At 34.8% G+C, this 21,153-nt stretch overlaps 1 protein-coding gene across 2 annotated transcripts in view; it reads left to right on the top strand.

Annotated features, from left to right (window-relative positions):
* LOC141448278 (uncharacterized) overlaps positions 1–21,153 on the top strand; it is a 54,144-nt gene that overhangs the window by 17,639 nt on the left and 15,352 nt on the right. The window contains exons 1-2 of one of the 2 annotated variants that reach the window (XM_074116561.1): positions 15,898–16,026; positions 18,776–19,045. In XM_074116561.1, coding sequence (XP_073972662.1) covers positions 16,011–16,026; positions 18,776–19,045 — 286 coding nt within the window. In that variant the 5' untranslated portion in view covers positions 15,898–16,010. Of the gene's footprint in view, positions 1–15,897; positions 16,027–18,775; positions 19,046–21,153 lie in introns of those variants that run through there. The other variant, XM_074116562.1, reaches the window with a different exon arrangement.

The following is a 21,153-nucleotide window of genomic DNA, read 5'->3' as shown; positions in this document are numbered from 1 at the left end:
TAACCGCCTAACTGGCTAACTCCGAAGCACTCCGCAACACTGATTCTCTCAAAAACTATCACTTCCAAAGTGTCTCTCCAAAACTAACTCAAAGACTAACTACTCAAAACTAACTCAGAACTTGACTAAAAACTGACTTCTCCAGCTGTGTCTGCCTCCTTTTAACTGCGACTGCCCCACTCCGTCTTTCTCACGCCCCCCTTCCGCTCACTGGCTGAGGAAAACACATACTGCCACCACCCCAACTGGGGCCGCCCTCTTCCAGCTCTCTGTCTCGCTCCAACTCCGTCTGTCTCACTCCAACCTGCCGCTCATTGGCTGGAAAACACATACTGCCACCACCTCAGCTGGGGCCGCCCTCCTCCTACTCACTGTTTCACTCCAACTCCGTCTGTCTCACTCCTACCTGTCAATCACTGGCTGGGGAAAACACATACTGTCACCACCCCAACTGCGGCCTCTTTCTTAGCAGGCTTTTACACAAGGGTGGACCGTTACAGGCTACGGTCACTAAACTCCTGGAACAATCTAGCCCCTTTCTTCTCCGGCGCAGGTAGAGACCGGCTTTTTGTTTACACAGTGGTGGCCTGTTACCGACTTTGGTCGCTCAACCCCTAGAACAATCTAGGCCTTTCTTTTCTCCCCAGGTCTACTTCGTTACAATATAATATACGAGCATTAAGAAAATCAGTTCACGCGTTTAAGTGCTACGTGGTTTACAAAAAAGTTAACAACAAGAATAAGAACAATTTCAGAAAATACCGTGCCCACATTTAGAAACTTATAAATCTAAATTTATTTGATGAATGTAATTGAAAAAAATATTTTCTTATCACCTGCCTCTAAAGATAACTGGTAACATTAGCATAAACGTATCCAAAATTTATCCTGACGGGGCGGGCGTAGGAGCTGGAGTGTACAGCGCCCAACCTCAATATAGCTTTTCGCTTAGCCTAGGCAATTTAGCTAAAGTTCTTTAGGCTGAGCTAGCTGCAATTAAGTTTCGTGTTGCCTAGAGTGTTAGAAGAGGAATATTTAAGTCTAGAATCGTGATTTTCTTGGACATCCAGGATGCTCTATGAGCTATAACTTCTTATCAGGTTTACTCAAGGCTGGTATGGGACTTTCTGGGAGCCCTGACACAAATCATTGACCAAAATAAGGTTTTTTTGGTGTGGGTACCCGGTAAATCAAGAGCCGCTCTCCAGAATAAAGAGTCTGATTGGTGGGAGTCATAACAGATCCATTGGGCCGCGGTGGGTTAGAGTTGACAAGTGTTGGGCTATACGAGTCCGCCTCTGGAATAATTGGATTTGAATCAACTCCAGCGTCGGAATCGATTCCAAAAACTCGTTCATCGATTCCTGTACTTATGCAGTACAGACTTCCGCCATGGATACAATATTACAGAAATAAACTCAAATCTCACATTATAAGAATCTATCTCTTCCCATAAGAACAGTTATAACTAAGGAACGGATTTTTATGTATTTAAAAATGCCAAATATTTAATTAAAATATGCATTTATTTTCGTCAATTATGTGGAAAATATGTGATTTTCTTAAAATATTTTCTGTAATATTTAAGTAAAATGGACATTTTTTTTTTATAAAAATGGAATTTTTTTGGGGGGGGGGCAAGAAAAGAACATTTTTACAATTTATAATAATTTATTAGGAACAAAATAATTTGTTTGTACAAGTTATAATGATTTATACAACAAAGAACATTTTTACTATTTATAAAAAGATGTGTTAAATTTTCAATTTTGAAAACTTCACTCTTCGAAATTGTTTGCAACTACATGAAATTTCAAATGTTGGAACGTAAAGTGACGACGATCTGGGCGTAAGATGGACTAAAAGATCGTTCAACATCTACAGATGTTGTAGGTGCCTTGCTGAAAGAAGTTATCTCGTTGGTTGTAAAGGGTACACGATGTTCTGAGGTGACTTCTGTTCCACTGATAATATCAGAAATCTGGCAGATGGTCTCCCACCCTTTGTTCTTGCTCAGTACTTCTACCAGTTTTGATCTGATCACATCTCCCTTACTCCCAGGTATTCCTTCCACCTTTTCGATGACTTTTTTAACGTTGGACACGTTTTCTGTCAGTCGAACATTTTGGGACTCAAGTTGGGTAATGGCTTGTGCAAGAAATACGCAATTGTCAGAAATGAATGCAAGGTCGTTCCTTAAATTAGGTTTCTCGAATAAAGACTTGGCTGTATTTATCGCTACTGCTTCGTCTTCGAGATGTGAAAGGACATTCTTGATTTTATTGTAGTTTTCATAGTAATACTAAGCTGCTTCCAGCCAAGTACCCCATCTTGTCAATATTGGTTCTGGTGGAAGGCACAAGTCTGGATAGAGATCTTTTAGCATTTTAATGCGACTTGGTGCTTTTAAGAACACTTTTTTAACCGAGGAGATTAAGGAATCTACGTCACTGAACAAAGATCGGACAGTTTCTGCTACTCGATGCAAGGCATGAGCAATACACGTCACATGAATTATCTTAGGATAAAATACCTGAATAGATTGCCCAGCCTTGACCATGTTGGGGGCAGCATCAGAGAGAAACAAAAGAACTTTTTCGTTCAAAACTCCACTGGGCCATAGGATATGCATTGAGGCATCGAAGAATCGTGAAATGGTGGAATGATTGCATTTTTCGAGAACCTCACAGTTCAAAAGGAATGGCCTTGAATCCACATCAGCATCACTGTCAAGTTTTCCAATAACTGCCTTGGCAATATACCTGCCCTCAACGTCAGTGGTTTCATCAACTGACACCCAAATCGGTCCATCTTTGATATGTTCTCGAATTTTGGTTAGTGTATCTTTATAGATATCTTCCAGGTAGTTTTTCCGCTGAGTGCTCTCGTCAGGCATTTTTTCCCCAATATAGGTCTCTAAGAATCCTTTGAAATGAGGATTTTTAAGTTTGTGGAAAGGGATATCTGCTCTAACCAAAGCCCGACACAGATCTGTACTCAGAGTAGACTTACTTGATGATGGAGATGTAAGGAAGGCTTGATAGGACGTCCTCTCTTTCTTTCTGTTTTTATTCTCTATGTGCGATCCGGTGGCAATATGTTGGGTGACTTGGGAACGTTGAGAGCAAGAAACGCGCTTGTCACAAGCTGTGCAGTACAAAATGTCTCCATCACTTCGAAAAAGTTCTGCTGGAAACTCGCGAAGATATTTAGCAACCAGTTGTTTGTTTGAGGCCGATGTTCGTGGCATTTCACCCAAAAAAGAATACACTAAGTGACCGAACGAAATGAATTGGACACTTCAACGAACGAGCTGAAAGAACAGACAACTTCAAAGAACTAACAAGTGCCCGTCACTGTTTAGCAGCATTCTTTGTAAATTACAATAACCATTGTACCCACTGTGATTCACAGCCCTACAGTCTGTGGTTCACAGTTCCTGTCAACCACCTCCCAATTATGAAAATATGCCCAAAATGAAAAATATGAAAAAATATGTACATATTTTGATTAAATATGTAGAAATATTTATTTATTTTAAACAAATATGTATAAATATGCGATAACATCCAAATATGTGGAAATATGTGAAATAAAAGTAGACTCAAACGGCTTAAAAAGTGTCAGTATGAATACTTCTAGTTGAAAAACGTCTGTAAATTGACTAGAAAAAAATATGTAAATACATACGAATCCGTTCCCTAGTTATAACCATCGCTCGTATGATACAAACAAAAAGTAACACCGCAGCATTTTCTTTGCTTAACCCCAAAAAATCACTCTTTCTAATTCCTTAAAACAAAATACTGAAATCAGGGACGAACACCCCAAAAAGGAAAATATAGAAAAGATTTGCATGACAAAGGCAGAAAATAATTAAAACTTTAAAACAGTATGAGCAATTTAATCAACATTCCCCAACTTTCTATAGTAAAAAAAAAAATTAAAAACATCTTAGGATGGAAGATTTGCGAGGAACCGGTCAAATAAAACAACTCGTCACTTTGCCAACGTTTCGACAAATATATTGTCCTCTTCAGGGCCTGGATATTACAAATACAAAACAATTTACAGAGTCAGTAACATAGAAAAAACAGTAAAAATCAGTAATACAAAAATAAACAGTAAAATACAATAAATTCTTTATAATTATTGATACTTACGTGGCTATGCGGGTTGGTTGAGTTACACGTACGGAAGCCTAACACTTTTTCCTCCCCTTATCAAAATTGGGATAAGGTTTACAAAAAGCCCAACTACTTAAAATTCCACATTGTAACAATCGGTTCACGCGTTTAAGTGCTACGTTCTTTACAAAAGAAAAACAAAATTAACAATACAAGAACTATTTCAGAAAACTGTTTTTGCCCACTTTAAACAACTTTTAAATCGGAATTTATTTGATTGTGTTGCAAAACATTACACTTCTGAGAGAAGACGGCTGAATGAATGAATTTTGTATTTAATCTAGGAGGCATTGGAAATAAACTCGTAATAGTTATTATAAAATAATTTATTGTCATAGTGACGTTTACACCAAGTGTACTGTTTTTTGTATTTTTGCAAGAAAACATTTAGAAATATAATCCATATAACTGAGTTTCAATCAACAATCATGTGGACAATATTAAGTAAGCCAGTTTTCGTTTTTTAAATAAGGTTTAAATCTTAACTTATCTTTCACTCCCTGTCTTTACCTTTTACAGTGTACTTCATTCATTTTCAGCTTGTCAACTTTAGAATAGCAGTTAATATAATAGTATATAAAATAAACAATAATAGTAATAATAACGATAATATAATTTTTAATATTTTTAAAAGTGGTTAAAATGAGCTTACTCACGCTTTGCCGGACTCCCTTGCAGCCTACCGGTCCTGACAGAAATCAGTGACCAAAATAAGGTTTTTCTGGTGTGGGTACCCGGTAAATCAAGAGCCGCTCTCCAGAATAAAGAGTCTGATTGGTGGGAGCCATAATAGATCCATTAGGCCGCGGTGGCGTAGGCCTTTAAAACCACCCTACTAGAATCTATCTACGTAATGTTGCGTCATGGAAAAAACATAAAAGATGTATATCATCAATGCCGATAAATCGCCTACATCCCAAATCTTTCATTTGACCATCCTCGCTCAGGCTTTATGCTTTAGAAAAAATAAAACCTGCAGATTAATGTCACTCATGGCAAATGAAATTTAAAATCAAACCAAACAAAGTCAAACCTGTTGGTTAAACGACACACTGGTAGAAACTAATAACAGCAAATTAAAACGAAACCATATGTTCACACCATATGTGAAATTGTAATCACCAAATTCAAAATAACCATCACATGGTTTCTGCTAGGTTAAAAATTAAATAATTGAAAAGTAGGTCACGCCTCCAGGTGTCTATTCCTAACTTTAGTCCACCGTTATTGCCCACTTTCGGCCACTTTTAAATCGGAATTTATTTGAAGTATGTTGTTGGAAAAAAGTACACTACTCCCGGTAGGAAATAGCTGAATGAATGAATTTTATTTCAATCTTGGTGGCATTGGAGATTAGGAGAAATATTTATTTAAAAATACTTATTGTCATAGAGACAACATTTATACCATCGAAGTATAGAGTTTCTTTATTTTTTTTTCGCAAGTGAGATTTAAAAAATAATTCATACTTTGATTTAAACATCAATCATGTGGACAATATTAAGTAAGTCTGTTTTCGTTTCTTAAAGTAAATGTAAATCTTTACATTCTGCAATGTACTTGATTCATTTTCTAGTTTTGAACTTTGGAATGTAACTTAATGTATTAATAAATAGAATACTTTCATTTGACCGTCCTCGCTCAGCTCAGGCTTTATACTTTAGAAAAAATAAAACCTACAGATTAATGTCACTCATGGCAAATGAAATTAAAAATCAAACCAAACAAATTCGAACCGGTTGGTTAAACGACACACTGGTAGAAACTAATCACAGCAAATTAAGACGGAACCAACCGTTCTTTTCTTCTTCCTCTTCTATTTCTTTTTCTTCTCCGTGTTTTTCTTCTTCTTTCCCTTCTTCATCTTCCTCTTCTTTTTTTTCTTAATCTTACTCTTTCTCGTCCTCTTCTCTTTCTTCCTATTCCTCTTCTTGTACTTCTTCTTCTACTTTTTCTTCCTCTACTTCTTCTTTCTCCTGTTCTTCTCATCCACCTCTTTACTTCCTTCTTATTACTCCTCTTCTTCTTCTAATTCTTCTTCTATTTCTTCATCCTCTTTTTCTACTTCAGCTTCTTTTTCTTCATCTTCCTGTTTCTTTTCCCCTACTTCTACTTCTTCTCCTTCCACCACTTCTTCTTCTTCTTCATTTTCTTTCTCCCCTTCTTCTACTTTTTCTTCTTCCCCGTTTTTTCTTCTTCTTCTACTTCTCCTTCCTCCTCTTCTTCTTCTTCTTCATTTTCTTTCTCTCCTTCTTCTACTTTTTCTTCTTCCCCTCCTCCTATTCTTCCGTTTCTTCTTCTTCCCGCTTTTTCTTCTTCTTCTCCTTCCTCCTCTTCATCTTCTTCTTCTACTACTACTTCTTCTTCTCCTCTTCCTCTTCTTCTTCCATCTCCACTTCATCTTCCTCTTCTTCCTCATATTTTTTTCTTCATCTTCCTCTTTTTCTTCCCTTTCTTCTACTTCTTTTTGTTTCTCTCTTTCATCTTCCTTTTCCGCTTCTTCTTACTCTTTCTCTTAATTTCCTATATGAAAGTAATTTAACCCTAGTTCCTTTCCTCCCTACTCATCACACAGCTACCTCCCATACTTGGATAGATCTTGTCTTTGTCGATGACATGGATAAGGTCATCCAACATTCCCAACATTCGGTACCTTTCCTTTCTTCTCATGACCTTATTGAAATCAAATACTCCTTTAAAGTCTCCCATTATTCCCCACCAAATTTTGTCTACAGAGATTTTAAGCAGTTTAATATGGAGAGGTATCAGTCTGATCTAGAGATGTGTGACTGGTTATCAATTGTGGAATCAACTTTCATTGATGATAAAGTTAATTTATTTAACAAAAATATAATTTCTACAATGGATAAGCATGCCCCGCTTCGTTCTGTGAAACTTAGAAGGCCATCGGCACCTTGGTTGACCAATGAAATTCGTGTGTTGATGAGGGAACGTGACTCTTTGAGAAGAGCATTTATTCGTTCTCGTTGTGAGTCCGTATACTCTAAATACCGAATACTTAGAAATCAGGTACAGGCAAGGGTTAGAACGGCTAAACGGGAGTTTTATTGCACTAAATTTTCGGGCATTAGGGACTCTAGAGTGATGTGGAGTGAATTAAAGAAATTAGGCCTGGTAAAGTCTAGAAATCTCTCCAGCTCTATTTCGTTCACTCTTGACGACATCAATGCTCACTTCTCCTCTTTCTTCAATAAACAGACTGTCTCTCCTATTCCCTCTCCCTCTAGAACACTGACTGAGGTAACTGGCGACGACAAATTTTATTTTCAACATATTACTTTGGACGTACTATTTGATAATTTATTTAAAAGTAGATCTGGGGCTGTGGGGGTTGATGATATCCCAATTAATTTCCTAAAGAAGTCCGTTCCTGTTATAATCCCTTCTCTTCTTGATATATTATATAACTATTCCCTAACCAATTCAGTTTTTCCTTCTTTATGGAAACTATCTCTTATCCGCCCTATTCCCAAAATTAAATTACCTTCCTCTTTAGATGATTATCGTCCAATTTCCATCCTGTGCGTTACATCCAAGCCTTTAGAAAGAATAGTTTCCAATCAGATTTCTAACTATCTTAAAACTTACAATTTATTAGATCCTTATCAATCAGGATATCGGAACAACTACAGTACTCAGACTGCTTTAATAAAACTAACTGATGACATACGCCTTGCAATTGACAAACGAATGGTTACTGTTTTGGTTTTCTTTGACTTTTCTAAGGCCTTTGATTCTGTCTGTCACTCTGAACTCCTCGTTGTTCTTAAAAGCTTGAATTTTTCTTGCAGTGCTCTCAAATGGGTTGAGTCTTACCTTTCGTCTCGGCGACAATGTGTCGTTGGAATGAATGGTGCTCGCTCAAGATGGGAAAATGTTGCTTCTGGTGTGCCGCAGGGCTCTGTTTTGGGTCCGTTATTGTTCTCTATCTATGTTAGTGATATTTCTAGAGTTATCTCAAACTGTTTGCATCTCATTTACGCTGATGATTTAATTCTCTATTTTCATATTCCTTTTGATCAATTGGAGAATGGAATTAGATGTGTAAATGATGACGTCGCTTCTGTTTTTAATTGGGCAAAAGATAAAAATTTATCTTTTAATGCCGGTAAAATGAAGGCGATGGTGGTTGGTAGCTCTAGATTTGTTAATGGCATCGATTTTAACAATATTTCTAGGATAAAAATTGGTAACATTGATCTACCTTATGTGGATTCTGCTAAGTTTTTGGGAGTTACCTTCAATAGCACCTTAACTTGGCATAATCATGTGGGTGATGTTGTCAATAGAATGAACAAAGCTCTGTATCAACTGAAGTACCATAAAGAAATCTTGCCTGTGTCACTAAGAAAGCAGTTGGTTCAAACACTCATCCTCCCGCATGTAGATTATTGCTGTCTTGTTTATTTGGACCTGACTTCGGAACTGAATACAAGGATACAAAGAGCTCTAAACTCGGGTGTTCGTTTCATTTTTGATGTCAGGAGAGATGAACATATTACTCCTTATTACCATCGTCTGAACTGGCTAAATATTGAATACAGAAGGCAATATTTTTTAGGTGCCTTTATTTATTTTCTGTTCAAAAATAGAGCGCCAGATTATCTGAATTCACTATTTAGTAGCAAAGAACAGTTGCACTTGAGAACCACTCGACAAGTGGATACAAAGTTGTACACGCCCACACCTAGAACTGCAACCTATCAAAATTCTTTTTATTTAAAAGCTTGCAAGTTATGGAACTCTCTTCCGATTGGTTTGCGTGCAAAGTCTGTCAATACGTTTAAACATCATTTATACGAACATCTTATCAAAAGTTATCTAAATCAGTGATTTATTATTAAAGTTATTATTATCATTACTATTATTACTTCTTTGTTCTAATTATTATCTTTATTTTGTCATTTTTTCCTCTACTTATTATCACTATCACTATTACTATTATTATTGATATTATTGTTATTAATGTTATTATTATCATTATATAATTATTATATTGTTATTTAAACTGTAAGCAGTAGTCCTATTCTTTTCTTTTAAGTTAACATTTTTATTTATGTATTGATTTGTGTATATATTTAAAACGGAAATGGAATTTTAGTTTTATTTTTTATCTTTTTGTTTTACTCTGTATATATTGTATATATTAATTTGGCAGCAACTCAGAAGAGAAATTTTAGTTCATTAAATTTATGTATATACTTTTTGTAGTCCTTAAGGGACTAATGTCCCAGGACATTAATAAACGTATTTCTTTCTTTCTTTCTTTCTACCTCTTCTCTTTCTTCCTATTCCTCTTCTTCTACTTTATCTTCCTCTACTTCTTCCTCCTGTTCTTCTCATCCACCTCTTTTCTTCCTTCTTATTACACCTCTTCTTCTTCTAATTCTTTTTCTATTTCTTCCTCCTCTTTTTCTATTTCCGCTTCTTTTTTTTCATCTTCCTGTTTCTTTTCCCCTACTTCTATTTCTTCTCCTTTCTCCTCTTCTTTTTCTTCATTTTCTTTCTCTTCTTCTTCTTCTTCATTTTCTTTCTCTTCTTCTTCTATTTTTTCTTCTTCTTCCTCCTTTTTTGCTTCTCATCTTTCCTCTTCATCTTTTACTTCTACTTCTTCCTCTTCTTCTTCTTCCTATTCATTTTCTCCATTCTCCTCTTCTTCTACTTTTTCTTCTTCCCCCTCCTTCTATTCTTCCTTTTCTTCATCTTCCTGTTTCTTTTCCCCTACTTCTACTTCTTCTCCTTTCTCCTCTTCTTCTTCTTCACTTTCTTTCTCTTCTTCTTCTATTTTTTCTTCTTCTTCCTTTTTTTTGCTTCTCCTTTCTCCTCTTCATCGTCCTCTTCTTCTTCTTCTTCTACTACTACTTCTTCTTCTTCTATTTATTCTTCTTCTTCCTCTTTGTCTTCCTCTACTTCTTCTTTCTCCTGTTCTTCTCATCCACCTCTTTACTTCCTTCTTATTACTCCTCTTCTTCTTCTAATTCTTCTTCTATTTCTTCATCCTCTTTTTCTACTTCCGCTTCTTTTTCTTCATCTTCCTGTTTCTTTTCCCCTACTTCTATTTCTTCTCCTTCCTCCTCTTCATCTTCTTCTTCTTCTACTACTACTCTTCTCCTCTTCCACTTCTTCTTCCATCTCCACTTCATCTTCCTCTTCTTCCTCATATTGTTTTCTTCATCTTCCTCTTTTTCTTCCCTTTCTTCTACTTCTTTTTCTTTCTCTCTTTCATCTTCCTTTTCCGCTTCTTACTCTTTCTCTTCCTCTTTTCTTTCTTCCTATTCCTCTTCTTCTACTTTTTCTTCTTCTACTTCTTCTTCCTCCTGTTCTTCTCATCCACCTCTTTTCTTCCTTCTTATTACTCCTCTTCTTCTAATTCTTTTTCTATTTCTTCCTCCTCTTTTTCTATTTCCGCTTCTTTTTCTTCATCTTCCTGTTTCTTTTCCCCTACTTCTACTTCTTCTCCTTTCTCCTCTTCTTTTTCTTAATTTTCTTTCTCTTCTTCTTCTTCTTTATTTTCTTCCTATCTTCTTCTATTTTTTCTTCTTCTTCCTACTTTTTTGCTTCTCATTTTTCCTCTTCATGTTTTACTTCTACTTCTTCCTCATCTTCTTCTTCCTATTCATTTTCTTCATCCTCCTCTTCTACTTTTTCTTCTTCCCCCTCCTCCTATTCTTCCTTTTCTTCTTCTTGCCGTTTTTTTCTTCTTCTTCCTCTTCTCCTTCCTCCTCTTCATCTTCTTTATTTTCTTCCTCTTCTTCTTCTACTTTTTCTTCTTCTTCCTTCTTTTTTGCTTCTCCTTTCTCCTCTTCATCGTCCTCTTCTTCTTCTTCTACTACTACTTCTTCTTCTTCTATTTATTCTTCTTCTTCTTCCTCTTTGTCTTCCTCTACTTCTCTTTCTTCTTCCTCCTTTTTTCTTTCTTATTTTTCCTCTTCTTCTTCCTCTTATTTTTCTTCTCCTTTCCCTTCTTCTTTTTCTTATTCATACTCTTCTACTTCTTCCTCTACTTATAATAGAATATATTTAGTTGCCTCTTAAGTACACTTTCTCCTTGGAAAGAGTTGATAGTTACAATATTTATATTAAAAAAAAAATAAAACACTGCAAAATCTCTAATCTCTAAAATAAAATATTCAATTATCATTATTACTATATGAAGTTAAAGTAGTACCTGAACAGAAATTCATTATTACCATTAACAAAAAATAAGTATCCAAAAGAAAAAACACTTTTTAAAGGAGGAAAACATACAAACTAAAAACAAAAACAATCTTTCAAGGCATTAACTTTTATTTTTTATAAAATTCACTAATTGATCTAAGAAATAATCGATTGTTTATTTATTTTTATTTTTTCTTTGCTAATTATTTACCTCTTAATTCTATTTATTTTATACGTTTAATGCAAATGCTCTTAATTTTAGTGCTGCCACAGTGTACCAATATAGATTGTGAATCTGTAGCTGTTATATGTAATATTGTTAAGTCAATTTATAATATTTTCCTCATCACTTAAATTCCCGTTCAAATACTGTTGGAAAAACCTTTTACGTAAACCAATAAAACACAATAAAAAAAAAAATCTGATCTCTCTGAAATATTTGAGAAAATGTTATGAAATATTTTAAACAAATACTATTTTTATAAAAGAAAATTCATATAGTTTGTATTTACTCCAAATTACAATTTCACACACAACTACCCTGTTGAAAAAGAAAATAATGTGAATATACCTTAACAACCCCTTTTTTTTTTTTAAATTTTTTAAGTGCAATTTGTAACCTTGGACTTCCTTATTTTAAGACATTCTACTTTAAAAATTGACTACTGGTGCATCTAAAAGAGTTTTCAATGAATTAAACAACTTGATAACTAGCATTGGTGAGTGCTCGTGAACACGTTTTCTTGCAAAACAAACGTAATTTCTCATACGAAGATAAAAGGAATCCTGGAAAATGATATACCGTTTGAAAGCCCATTAAACAAGGAAACTTTTATAAAAAGTGCCAGAGCACCTAGGTCTGATAATGTTCACATAAGGGCCTAATGAGTTTTCTTAAAAAAATCGATTACTTTTATTCTTCCAGTATCCACAGGTTATTATGAAAGCATTGTTTTCTCTGAATGCTTGAAAACCTTTAAACTAAATGTGATACTTTTCATAATAGACTTTTGAAGATGTCGGTATTTTGTGGAAAACAACTTATCTATTATTTTTAAAGTTACATTTATCTATTCGTTCATTAAAAACAAAATTTAAGTAACAAAATCTTTCAGTTTAAGAAGTCATGTATAAAGGTAAATTAAACGACAAAAGATACACAAGTACCCGACATTCTTCACTACATTTTGTGTTAAATACATTTATGTACATAATATATTTTATGTTGTTAAAGTAATAATAAAATGTATATTACAGATTCATAAATGGTAATAAACAGCTCTACTCACTAACTGACTAACCGCCTAACTGGCTAACTTCGAAGCACTCCGCAACACTGACTCTCTCAAAAACTATCACTTCCAAAGTGTCTCTCCAAAACTAACTCCTCAAAACTAACTCAGAACTTGACTAAAAACTGACTTCTCCAGCTGTGCCTGCCTCCTTTTAACTGCGACTGCCCCACTCCGTCTTTCTCACGCCCACCTGCCGCTCACTGGCTGAGGAAAACACATACTGCCACCACCCCAACTAGGGCCGCCCTCCTCCTACTCACTGTTTCACTCCAACTCCGTCTGTCTCACTCCTACCTGTCAATCACTGGCTGGGGAAAACACATACTGCCACCACCCTAACTGCGGCCTCTCTCTTAGCTGGCTTTTACACAAGGGTGGACCGTTACAGGCTACGATCACTAAACTCCTGGAACAATCTAGCCCCTTTCTTCTCCGGCGCAGGTAGAGACCGGCTTTTTGTTTACACAGTGGTAACCTGTTACCGACTTTGGTCGCTCAACCCCTAGAACAATCTAGGCCTTTCTTTTCTCCCCAGGTCAACTTCGTTACAATATAATATACGAGCATTAAGAAAATCAGTTCACGAGTTTAAGTGCTACGTGGTTTACAAAAAAGTTAACAACAAGAATAAGAACAATTTCAGAAAATACCGTGCCCACATTTAGAAACTTATAAATCTAAATTTATTTGATGAATGTAATTGAAAAAAATATTTTCTTATCACCTGCCTCTAAAGATAACTGGTAACATTATCATAAAAGTATCCAAAATTTATCCTGACGGGGCGGGCGTAGGAGCTGCAGTGTACAGCGCCCAACCTCAATATAACTTTTCGTTTAGCCTAGGCAATTTAGCTAAAGTTCTTTAGGCTGAGCTAGCTGCAATTAAGTTTCGTGTTGCCTAGAGTGTTAGAAGAGGAATATTTAAGTCTAAAATCGTGATTTTCTTGGACATCCTGGATGCTCTATGAGCTATAACTTCTTACCAGGTTTACTCAAGGCTGGTATGGGACTTTCTGGGAGCCCTGACACAAATCATTGACCAAAATAAGGTTTTTTGGTGTGGGTACCCGGTAAATCAAGAGCCGCTCTCCAGAATAAAGAGTCTGATTGGTGGGAGTCATAATAGATCCATTGGGCCGCGGTGGGTTAGAGTTGACAAGTGTTGGGATATACGAGTCCGCCTCTGGAATAATTGGATTTGAATCAACTCCAGCGTCGGAATCGATTCCAAAAACTCGTTCATCGATTCCAGTTACTGTATATGTATAATATGCAAATATCATGCAATTTATTAAATATTTTATTAGAATTTAACTTCATCAGTTAATAACAAAACTACATGTCGTAATTTGCAACGGTTTAAAAAGATATGTAATATTTAATAGTTATAGACATTGTCAAATAAAAATGGCTTTACTCAAGTACAATATTTAAAGCAAAGCAGTTTTGTTAATATCTAGCAGGACCACTGGGAGGTTGAAATTACCCTGCCAGATGGGGAAATGAAATGGAAAGGAAATAAGGTTGTTAAAGGATATGAATGATTGACTGGTATGAATGAGTGTTTTTTTTGGGTAAAGCAAAGAAAGTGCTGTGGTGTTATTCTTTGTTTTGTGTCATACGAGCGATGGTTATAACTGTTCTTATGGGAAGAGGTAGATTGTTATAATGTGAGATTTGAGTTGATTTGTATAATATTGTATCCATGGCGGAAGTTTGTAATGTATAAGTCAAGACATGAAGTGCATCAGTTGATGCACATGGATATTTGCTCTCTAGTTTTCAATGGTCACATAGGTCCAGTTTGTGTTGGTAAAACTCTCCAGGAGTAACAATAGGACTGCAATTAATACATACAGGATGAGTGGCTACTGTTAGAAGATCTGTATTGTGATTAGACGAAAGATTGTTTACTGTGTATATGACTGAATACACGTCACCAGATAATGAAACTCCTCAACCAACCCACTAATCTCATATTTTCACAATTAACTTCATCAGTTGCTTCTTTTGCAATACCCTTACTAAATAAACTAAACCAACTTCTCTACATGCAAAGTCTAACACATATTAAAATAAACAGATTTGCCTCTATTATCATTAAAAATTCTTTATCTCACCCATTTGATCCTAGCAACCCAACTGATCATATACAACCTACTAAAATATCCATATTAATGCTTTTCCATTATATTTCAAACTTTTTGCTGAATACTGTCCACCAAGTAAATTTATTTCAAATCGACAATTTCTTTCTCAAGTCCCTCGGTCCTAAATTCATTTCAGATTGCAACTTTTTCCTCCCCTTATCAAAATTGGGGTAAGAGTTACAAAAAGCCCAACTACGTAAAAAAAAAAATTAACAATACAAGAACTATTTCAGAAAACTGTTTTTGCCCACTTTAAACAACTTTTAAATCGGAATTTATTTGATTGTGTTGCAAAACATTAAACTTCCGAGAGAAGACGGCTGAATGAATGAATTTTGTATTTAATCTAGGTGGCATTGGAAATAAACTCGTAAAAGCTATTATAAAATATCGTTATTGTCATAGTGACGTTTACACTAAGTGTACTGTTTATTTTTTCTTTCGCAAGAAAACATTTAGAAATATAATCCATATAACTGAGTTTCAATCAACAATCATGTGGACAATATTAAGTAAGTCTGTTTTCCTTTCTTAAAGTATATGTAAATCTTTACATTCTGCATGTACGTACTTGATTCATTTTCTAGTTTTGAACATTGGTGTGTAACTTAATGTAATAATAAATAGAACACGTTCATTTGACCATCCTCGCTCAGGCTTTATTCTTTAGAGAAAATAAAACCCACAGATTAATGTCACTCATGGCAAATGAAATTTAAAATCAAACCAAACAAAGTCAAACCTGTTGGTTAAACGGTACACTGGTAGAAACTAATAACAGCAAATTAAAACGAAACCATATGTTCACACCATATGGGAAATTGTAATCACCAAATTCAAAATAACAATCACATGGTTTCTACTAGGTTAAAAATTAAATAATTGAAAAGTAGGTCACGCCTCCAGGTGTCTATTCCTAACTTTAGTCCACCGTTATTGCCCACTTTCGGCAACTTTTAAATCGGAATTTATTTGAAGTATGTTGTTGGAAAAAAGTACACTACTCCCGGTAGGAAATAGCTGAATGAATGAATTTTATTTCAATCTTGGTGGCATTGGAGATTAGGAGAAATATTTATTTAAAAATACTTATTGTCATAGAGACAACATTTATACCATTGAAGTATAGAGTTTCTTTATTTTTTTTTCGCAAGTGAGATTTAAAAAATAATTCATACTTTGATTTAAACATCAATCATGTGGACAATATTAAGTAAGTCTGTTTTCGTTTCTTAAAGTAAATGTAAATCTTTACATTCTGCAATGTACTTGATTCATTTTCTAGTTTTGAACTTTGGAATGTAACTTAATGTAATAATAAATAGAATACTTTCATTTGACCGTCCTCGCTCAGCTCAGGCTTTATACTTTAGAAAAAATAAAACCTACAGATTAATGTCACTCATGGCAAATGAAATTAAAAATCAAACCAAATAAATTCGAACCGGTTGGTTAAACGACACACTGGTAGAAACTAATCACAGCAAATTGAGACGAAACCAACCGTTCTTTTCTTCTTCCTCTTCTATTCCTTCTTCTTCTCCGTGTTTTTCTTCTTCTTTCCCTTCTTCATCTTCCTCTTCTTTTTTTTCTTAATCTTACTCTTTCTCATCCTCTTCTCTTTCTTCCTATTCCTCTTCTTGTACTTCTTCTTCTACTTTTTCTTCCTCTACTTCTTCTTTCTCCTGTTCTTCTCATCCACCTCTTTACTTCCTTCTTATTACTCCTCTTCTTCTTCTAATTCTTCTTCTATTTCTTCATCCTCTTTTTCTACTTCCGCTTCTTTTTCTTCATCTTCCTGTTTCTTTTCCCCTACTTCTACTTCTTCTCCTTCCTCCTCTTCATCTTCTTCTTCTTCTACTACTACTCTTCTCCTCTTCCTCTTCTTCTTCCATCTCCACTTCATCTTCCTCTTCTTCCTCATATTGTTTTCTTCATCTTCCTCTTTTTCTTCCCTTTCTTCTACTTCTTTTTCTTTCTCTCTTTCATCTTCCTTTTCCGCTTCTTACTCTTTCTCTTCCTCTTCTCTTTCTTCCTATTCCTCTTCTTCTACTTTTTCTTCTTCTTTATTTTCTTCCTATCTTCTTCTCCTTTTCTTCTTTCTCCTACTCTTTTCCATCTTATATCTCCTCATCATGTTGCTCTTCTTCTTCTTCTCTTCTTCTTCTTCTGTTTCTTATTATTCCTCCTCCTCTTCTTCTTCTTCCTGCTTTTTTCCTTCTTTTGCTTCTCATTTTTCCTCTTCATGTTTTACTTCTACTTCTTCCTCATCTTCTTCTTCCTATTCATTTTCTTCGTCCTCCTCTTCTTCTACTTTTTCTTCTTTTTTTTTAATCTACCTTCTCACTTCCCCTTCTCATTCTTCCTATTCCTCTTCTTTTTCTTCTTCCTCTACTTCTTCTTCCTCCTGCTCTTCTTCATCATCCCCTTTCTTTCTTCTAATTACTCCTCTTCTTCTTCATCGTTTTCTTCATCATCCCTTTTCTTTCTTCTAATTACTCCTCTTCTTCTTCCTCCTGCTTTCTTCATCCACCTCATTTCTTCCTCCTTATTACTCCTCTTCTTTTCATCGTTTTCTTCATCTTCCTCTTTCTCTTCCCTTTCTTCTACTTCTTTTTTTTGTTCCACTTCTTCTTCTTCCCCTTCTACTTTTTCTGTTTCTGCTTATTCTTCCTCCTTTTTTCTTTCTTATTTTTCCTCTTCTTTTTCCTTTTATTTTTCTTCCTCTCCTTCTTCTTCCTTTTCTTCTTCTTTTTTTTCTTAATCTACCTTCTCACTTCCTCTTCTTTTTTTTTATTCCTCTTCTTTTACTTCTTCTTCTACTTCTTCCTCTTGCTCTTCTTCATCATCCCCTTTTTCGCGTACAGGCGGGAAGGACCCTTGCAGCTTCATCCATCTACTTCGATATCAAGCAATAAGTTTTTAATAATAAGAACTCACGGAATTTGTTGTTCAGAAGTTACTGTTGTTCTTGTTGTTTCCTTTCTTGTACAGAACGCAGCGCCTAAAAGTCTATACCGATTTTCATGTATATAAGATGTCATTCGATTCGAAATGTCATTTAAATATATGTATATATTTTCTTCTTGTTACTCTTCTTCTTAGTCATCTTCTTCCTCTTCTTCTTCTTTCTGTTCCATTTCTTCTTCCTCTTTCTGATGCTCTTCCTCTTCTGCGTCTTCTACTTTTTCCTCATCCTTTTCTTCTTTCTCTTCTGTTTCTTCTTCTTCTTCTTCGAGGTTTTCTTCTTTCTCCTCTTCATCTTCCTTTTCTTTTTCGTTTTCTAATCTTTTTCTTCCTCTTCTTCTTCTTCCTCCTGCTCTTTTTTTTATTTTTCTTTCTCTTCTTCTCCTTCTTTTTCATCTTTATCTTATTCTTTCTTTTACTCTTTTTCTTCTTCCTCTACTTCTTCTTCGTCCTTCTCCTTTTCTTCTTTCTCCTACTCTTTTCCATCTTATATCTCCTCATCATGTTGCTCTTCTTCTTCTTCTCTTCTTCTTCTTCTGTTTCTTATTATTCCTCCTCCTCTTCTTCTTCTTCCTGCTTTTTTCCTTCTTTTTTCTCCTCTTCATATTTCACTTCCCCTTCTTCTTCTTGCTGCTCTTCTTCTTTTTCTTTTTCTTCCTCTTCTTCTTTTTCGTAGCGCCAAATCTCGCGAACCGATTTTTATGAATCAGGTTTCATTTGGTTCGAAATTTTATTTAAATGTACTCTCGGCACTAATTGTCTTAATTCTACATTTTTTCTAAACATAACTAAACAAAGCAGAAAAAACTAAAAAGGATTACTAACAGTTTCATAAATGGTAATAAACAAGCATATAACTTTTAAGTATTTTCAAATAATTTCACGAAATTACAATCTTGAATTCGCATCAGAGTAGAATATGAGCACGAATTCGTAATTATATGCAGTAAGAAATAAATAACAATTTTAATAACAATTCATATTGTATTTTTCAGGATTTTTGTCCTCACTTTACGAAACACCAGAAATGAGTGACTTTCGTTTGGTTTGGATTAAAAACAAAATATTGTCCTTATTGGGAATCGATGACGAGACTTTATGGACAAATATGATAGTGAGAAATAACAATTACGTGTACAAGAAATTATTACACTTTATTGAGTGTAACTCTAGTATAGACGGATTGACTTCTGAGAGAATATTTGTCGTTTCCAAACGTCGTTATCCCAAAAGATATACAAAAGAGATATTTTACAGAAAAATAAGTGAGTATACTTAAAATACATCTGGAAACCACTTTCTTCAAATTTAGAAATTCGGTATTACATTACATAAATAGCAAACCTGTACAACGAATAGTAAAAAGCACACTATAGCAATGCTTAACCACTCTGCTCCAGAAGTGTCCTTAATGGAGTTTTCCGGGAAGAATGTTTCATATAAAAGTTATAGATCTAGAACTCGAAGTTTAAAGGAAATCCTGCCAGCCGTTTTCGAAAAACTAAATTCAGTAAAGTAAACTTTCAGTTGACCGAATTTGAACTTATTGTCGCGTCCGCTGATGGCTCCTAAACCAATATAAACTTTTTACTTTCAGCGACTTTTCGTTTTAGAGTTATGGTGGAAATACGAACTCAGTAGTTAGTGGGAGAGAGAGAGAGTGAGTAAGTGAGAAAGCGACTTGTAAAACCCACTATTTTGGGTTCTGGAGACCTTAAATCGGATACTTCTGTGACCGACCGCTGGTAAAGGCGATCAGGGCACGGGGCGTTTCGCTCGCTCAGCAGGGCAGAAATGAACAGGTCGGCTATGGACACTAATTTATTTATTTTTATTTGTTTACCCAATTCACCAACGATCACTACAATTGAACAATAATAATTAATTAGTCTTCTTCTGTTAAGTAGCAATTACCGTATGCAAATGATAAGCGACTGGACATTTTGGCGTATAATGTGGCAGGATTAAATAGAGCTTCTTCTTCAAGGGATTCTATATCTTATAGGCTGCCGGATTGGGCTAATGATTGTAGACTTTGTAAATTCCAGGCAGGTTTCAGGCGCAATTATTCCACAACAGATAATGTATTCACTCTTTTGAACGGTATTAAATATAAACTTAGTAAAAAAAATACAGAAGGTCTATACATTTTTTGTGGATTTCTTGGCTGCTTTCGATACTATTCCCTTATTTGCAAACCTCATAATCTAGGAGTTTCCTCTATAATAGTCCGATCGGTTGAAGGCCTTCCATCACACAATATTGGGAGTGTATGGTGTACTGTTATTATATATGAAATATAATTACAATACATATAATATAATAAACACCCCCATCAAATTTCCTATCGAGATATCTGACACGCCTGATGGTGTTATATCGACCCGGGGGAAATTCAGTGGCCACCTCGTTCACCGGATTTGACACCTAAGGACTATTTCCTTTGGGGATACCTGAAAAACAAGGTGATTATTCATAACTTTTTTCTTTCTTTTCTTATTTCTGCTTACCTAAAAGCATTTCTAAATCTAGGAGTATCAGAATCAAGCCGGAATTGCATCTGTAGATGAACTAAAGCAGAGAATAATAGATGCCTGTAACTCGGTTAAAGCCGAATCTATTTCTTTGGCAGTAAGGGGCAATTGGCAGGAAAGAGCATGTCTAGCATCTCTAATGGTGGAGGCCAGTTCGAGCATGATCTGTAATATTAATGAGAAGTAAAATTTATAATAAAATAGTACTTTTCTTCTTATTCATTAAAAAAAAACGTTATAATATTATCATTTTGCAATTTCTTTTAAGACTCATGTTTTCATTCATAACTTGTAAAATATCGCTCGCAGAAAGAAACAGTTCAAGTACATTTTTCTTTAAAAAAAAATAGAGGAATCTATTTCTTAAATAAAAACCACACCTTTCCACTTGAAAAAATGAAGTTGGTGCCTGTATCTCGCTTCTGGAAGCACCGAAAAAAAAATTTGACAAATTAAATTTGGATTCCTAACAAAAAACTAAGGGAACACGTATTTTTTAGTTTTTTTCTAGCTATCTTAGTTTCCGAGAAAAAGTCGTTACCCATATAGCTTGGGACGCCCTGTATATTTATTATTATTATTTTCCTTTATTTCATTTTCTGGTTTATACGTATTACAGATGTTTATTTCATTTATTTTTATTATATTATTATTTTTCTTTCTTTTTTTCGCTTTTTGTAATGAAATTAAATCTCTTTTATTTTTTAATATGTATACAGATATTTATTTTATTGTATTAAAGTAAAGTAATTGCCTATCTTTTCAGGCGGGGCTTAACGTGCAACTACCAATTAGGTGTCGTGGACGGAGGCGACTAGCAAACATACTTTACTGTAAAT

This window comes from Rhodnius prolixus, unplaced genomic scaffold (genome assembly GCF_049639745.1).
Source record: "Rhodnius prolixus isolate KJV_2025 unplaced genomic scaffold, Rpr scaffold_1, whole genome shotgun sequence".
Taxonomy (NCBI): domain Eukaryota; kingdom Metazoa; phylum Arthropoda; class Insecta; order Hemiptera; family Reduviidae; genus Rhodnius; species Rhodnius prolixus.
Note: the sequence above shows the minus strand (reverse complement) of the source record. Positions and strands in the feature narration are given on the sequence as shown.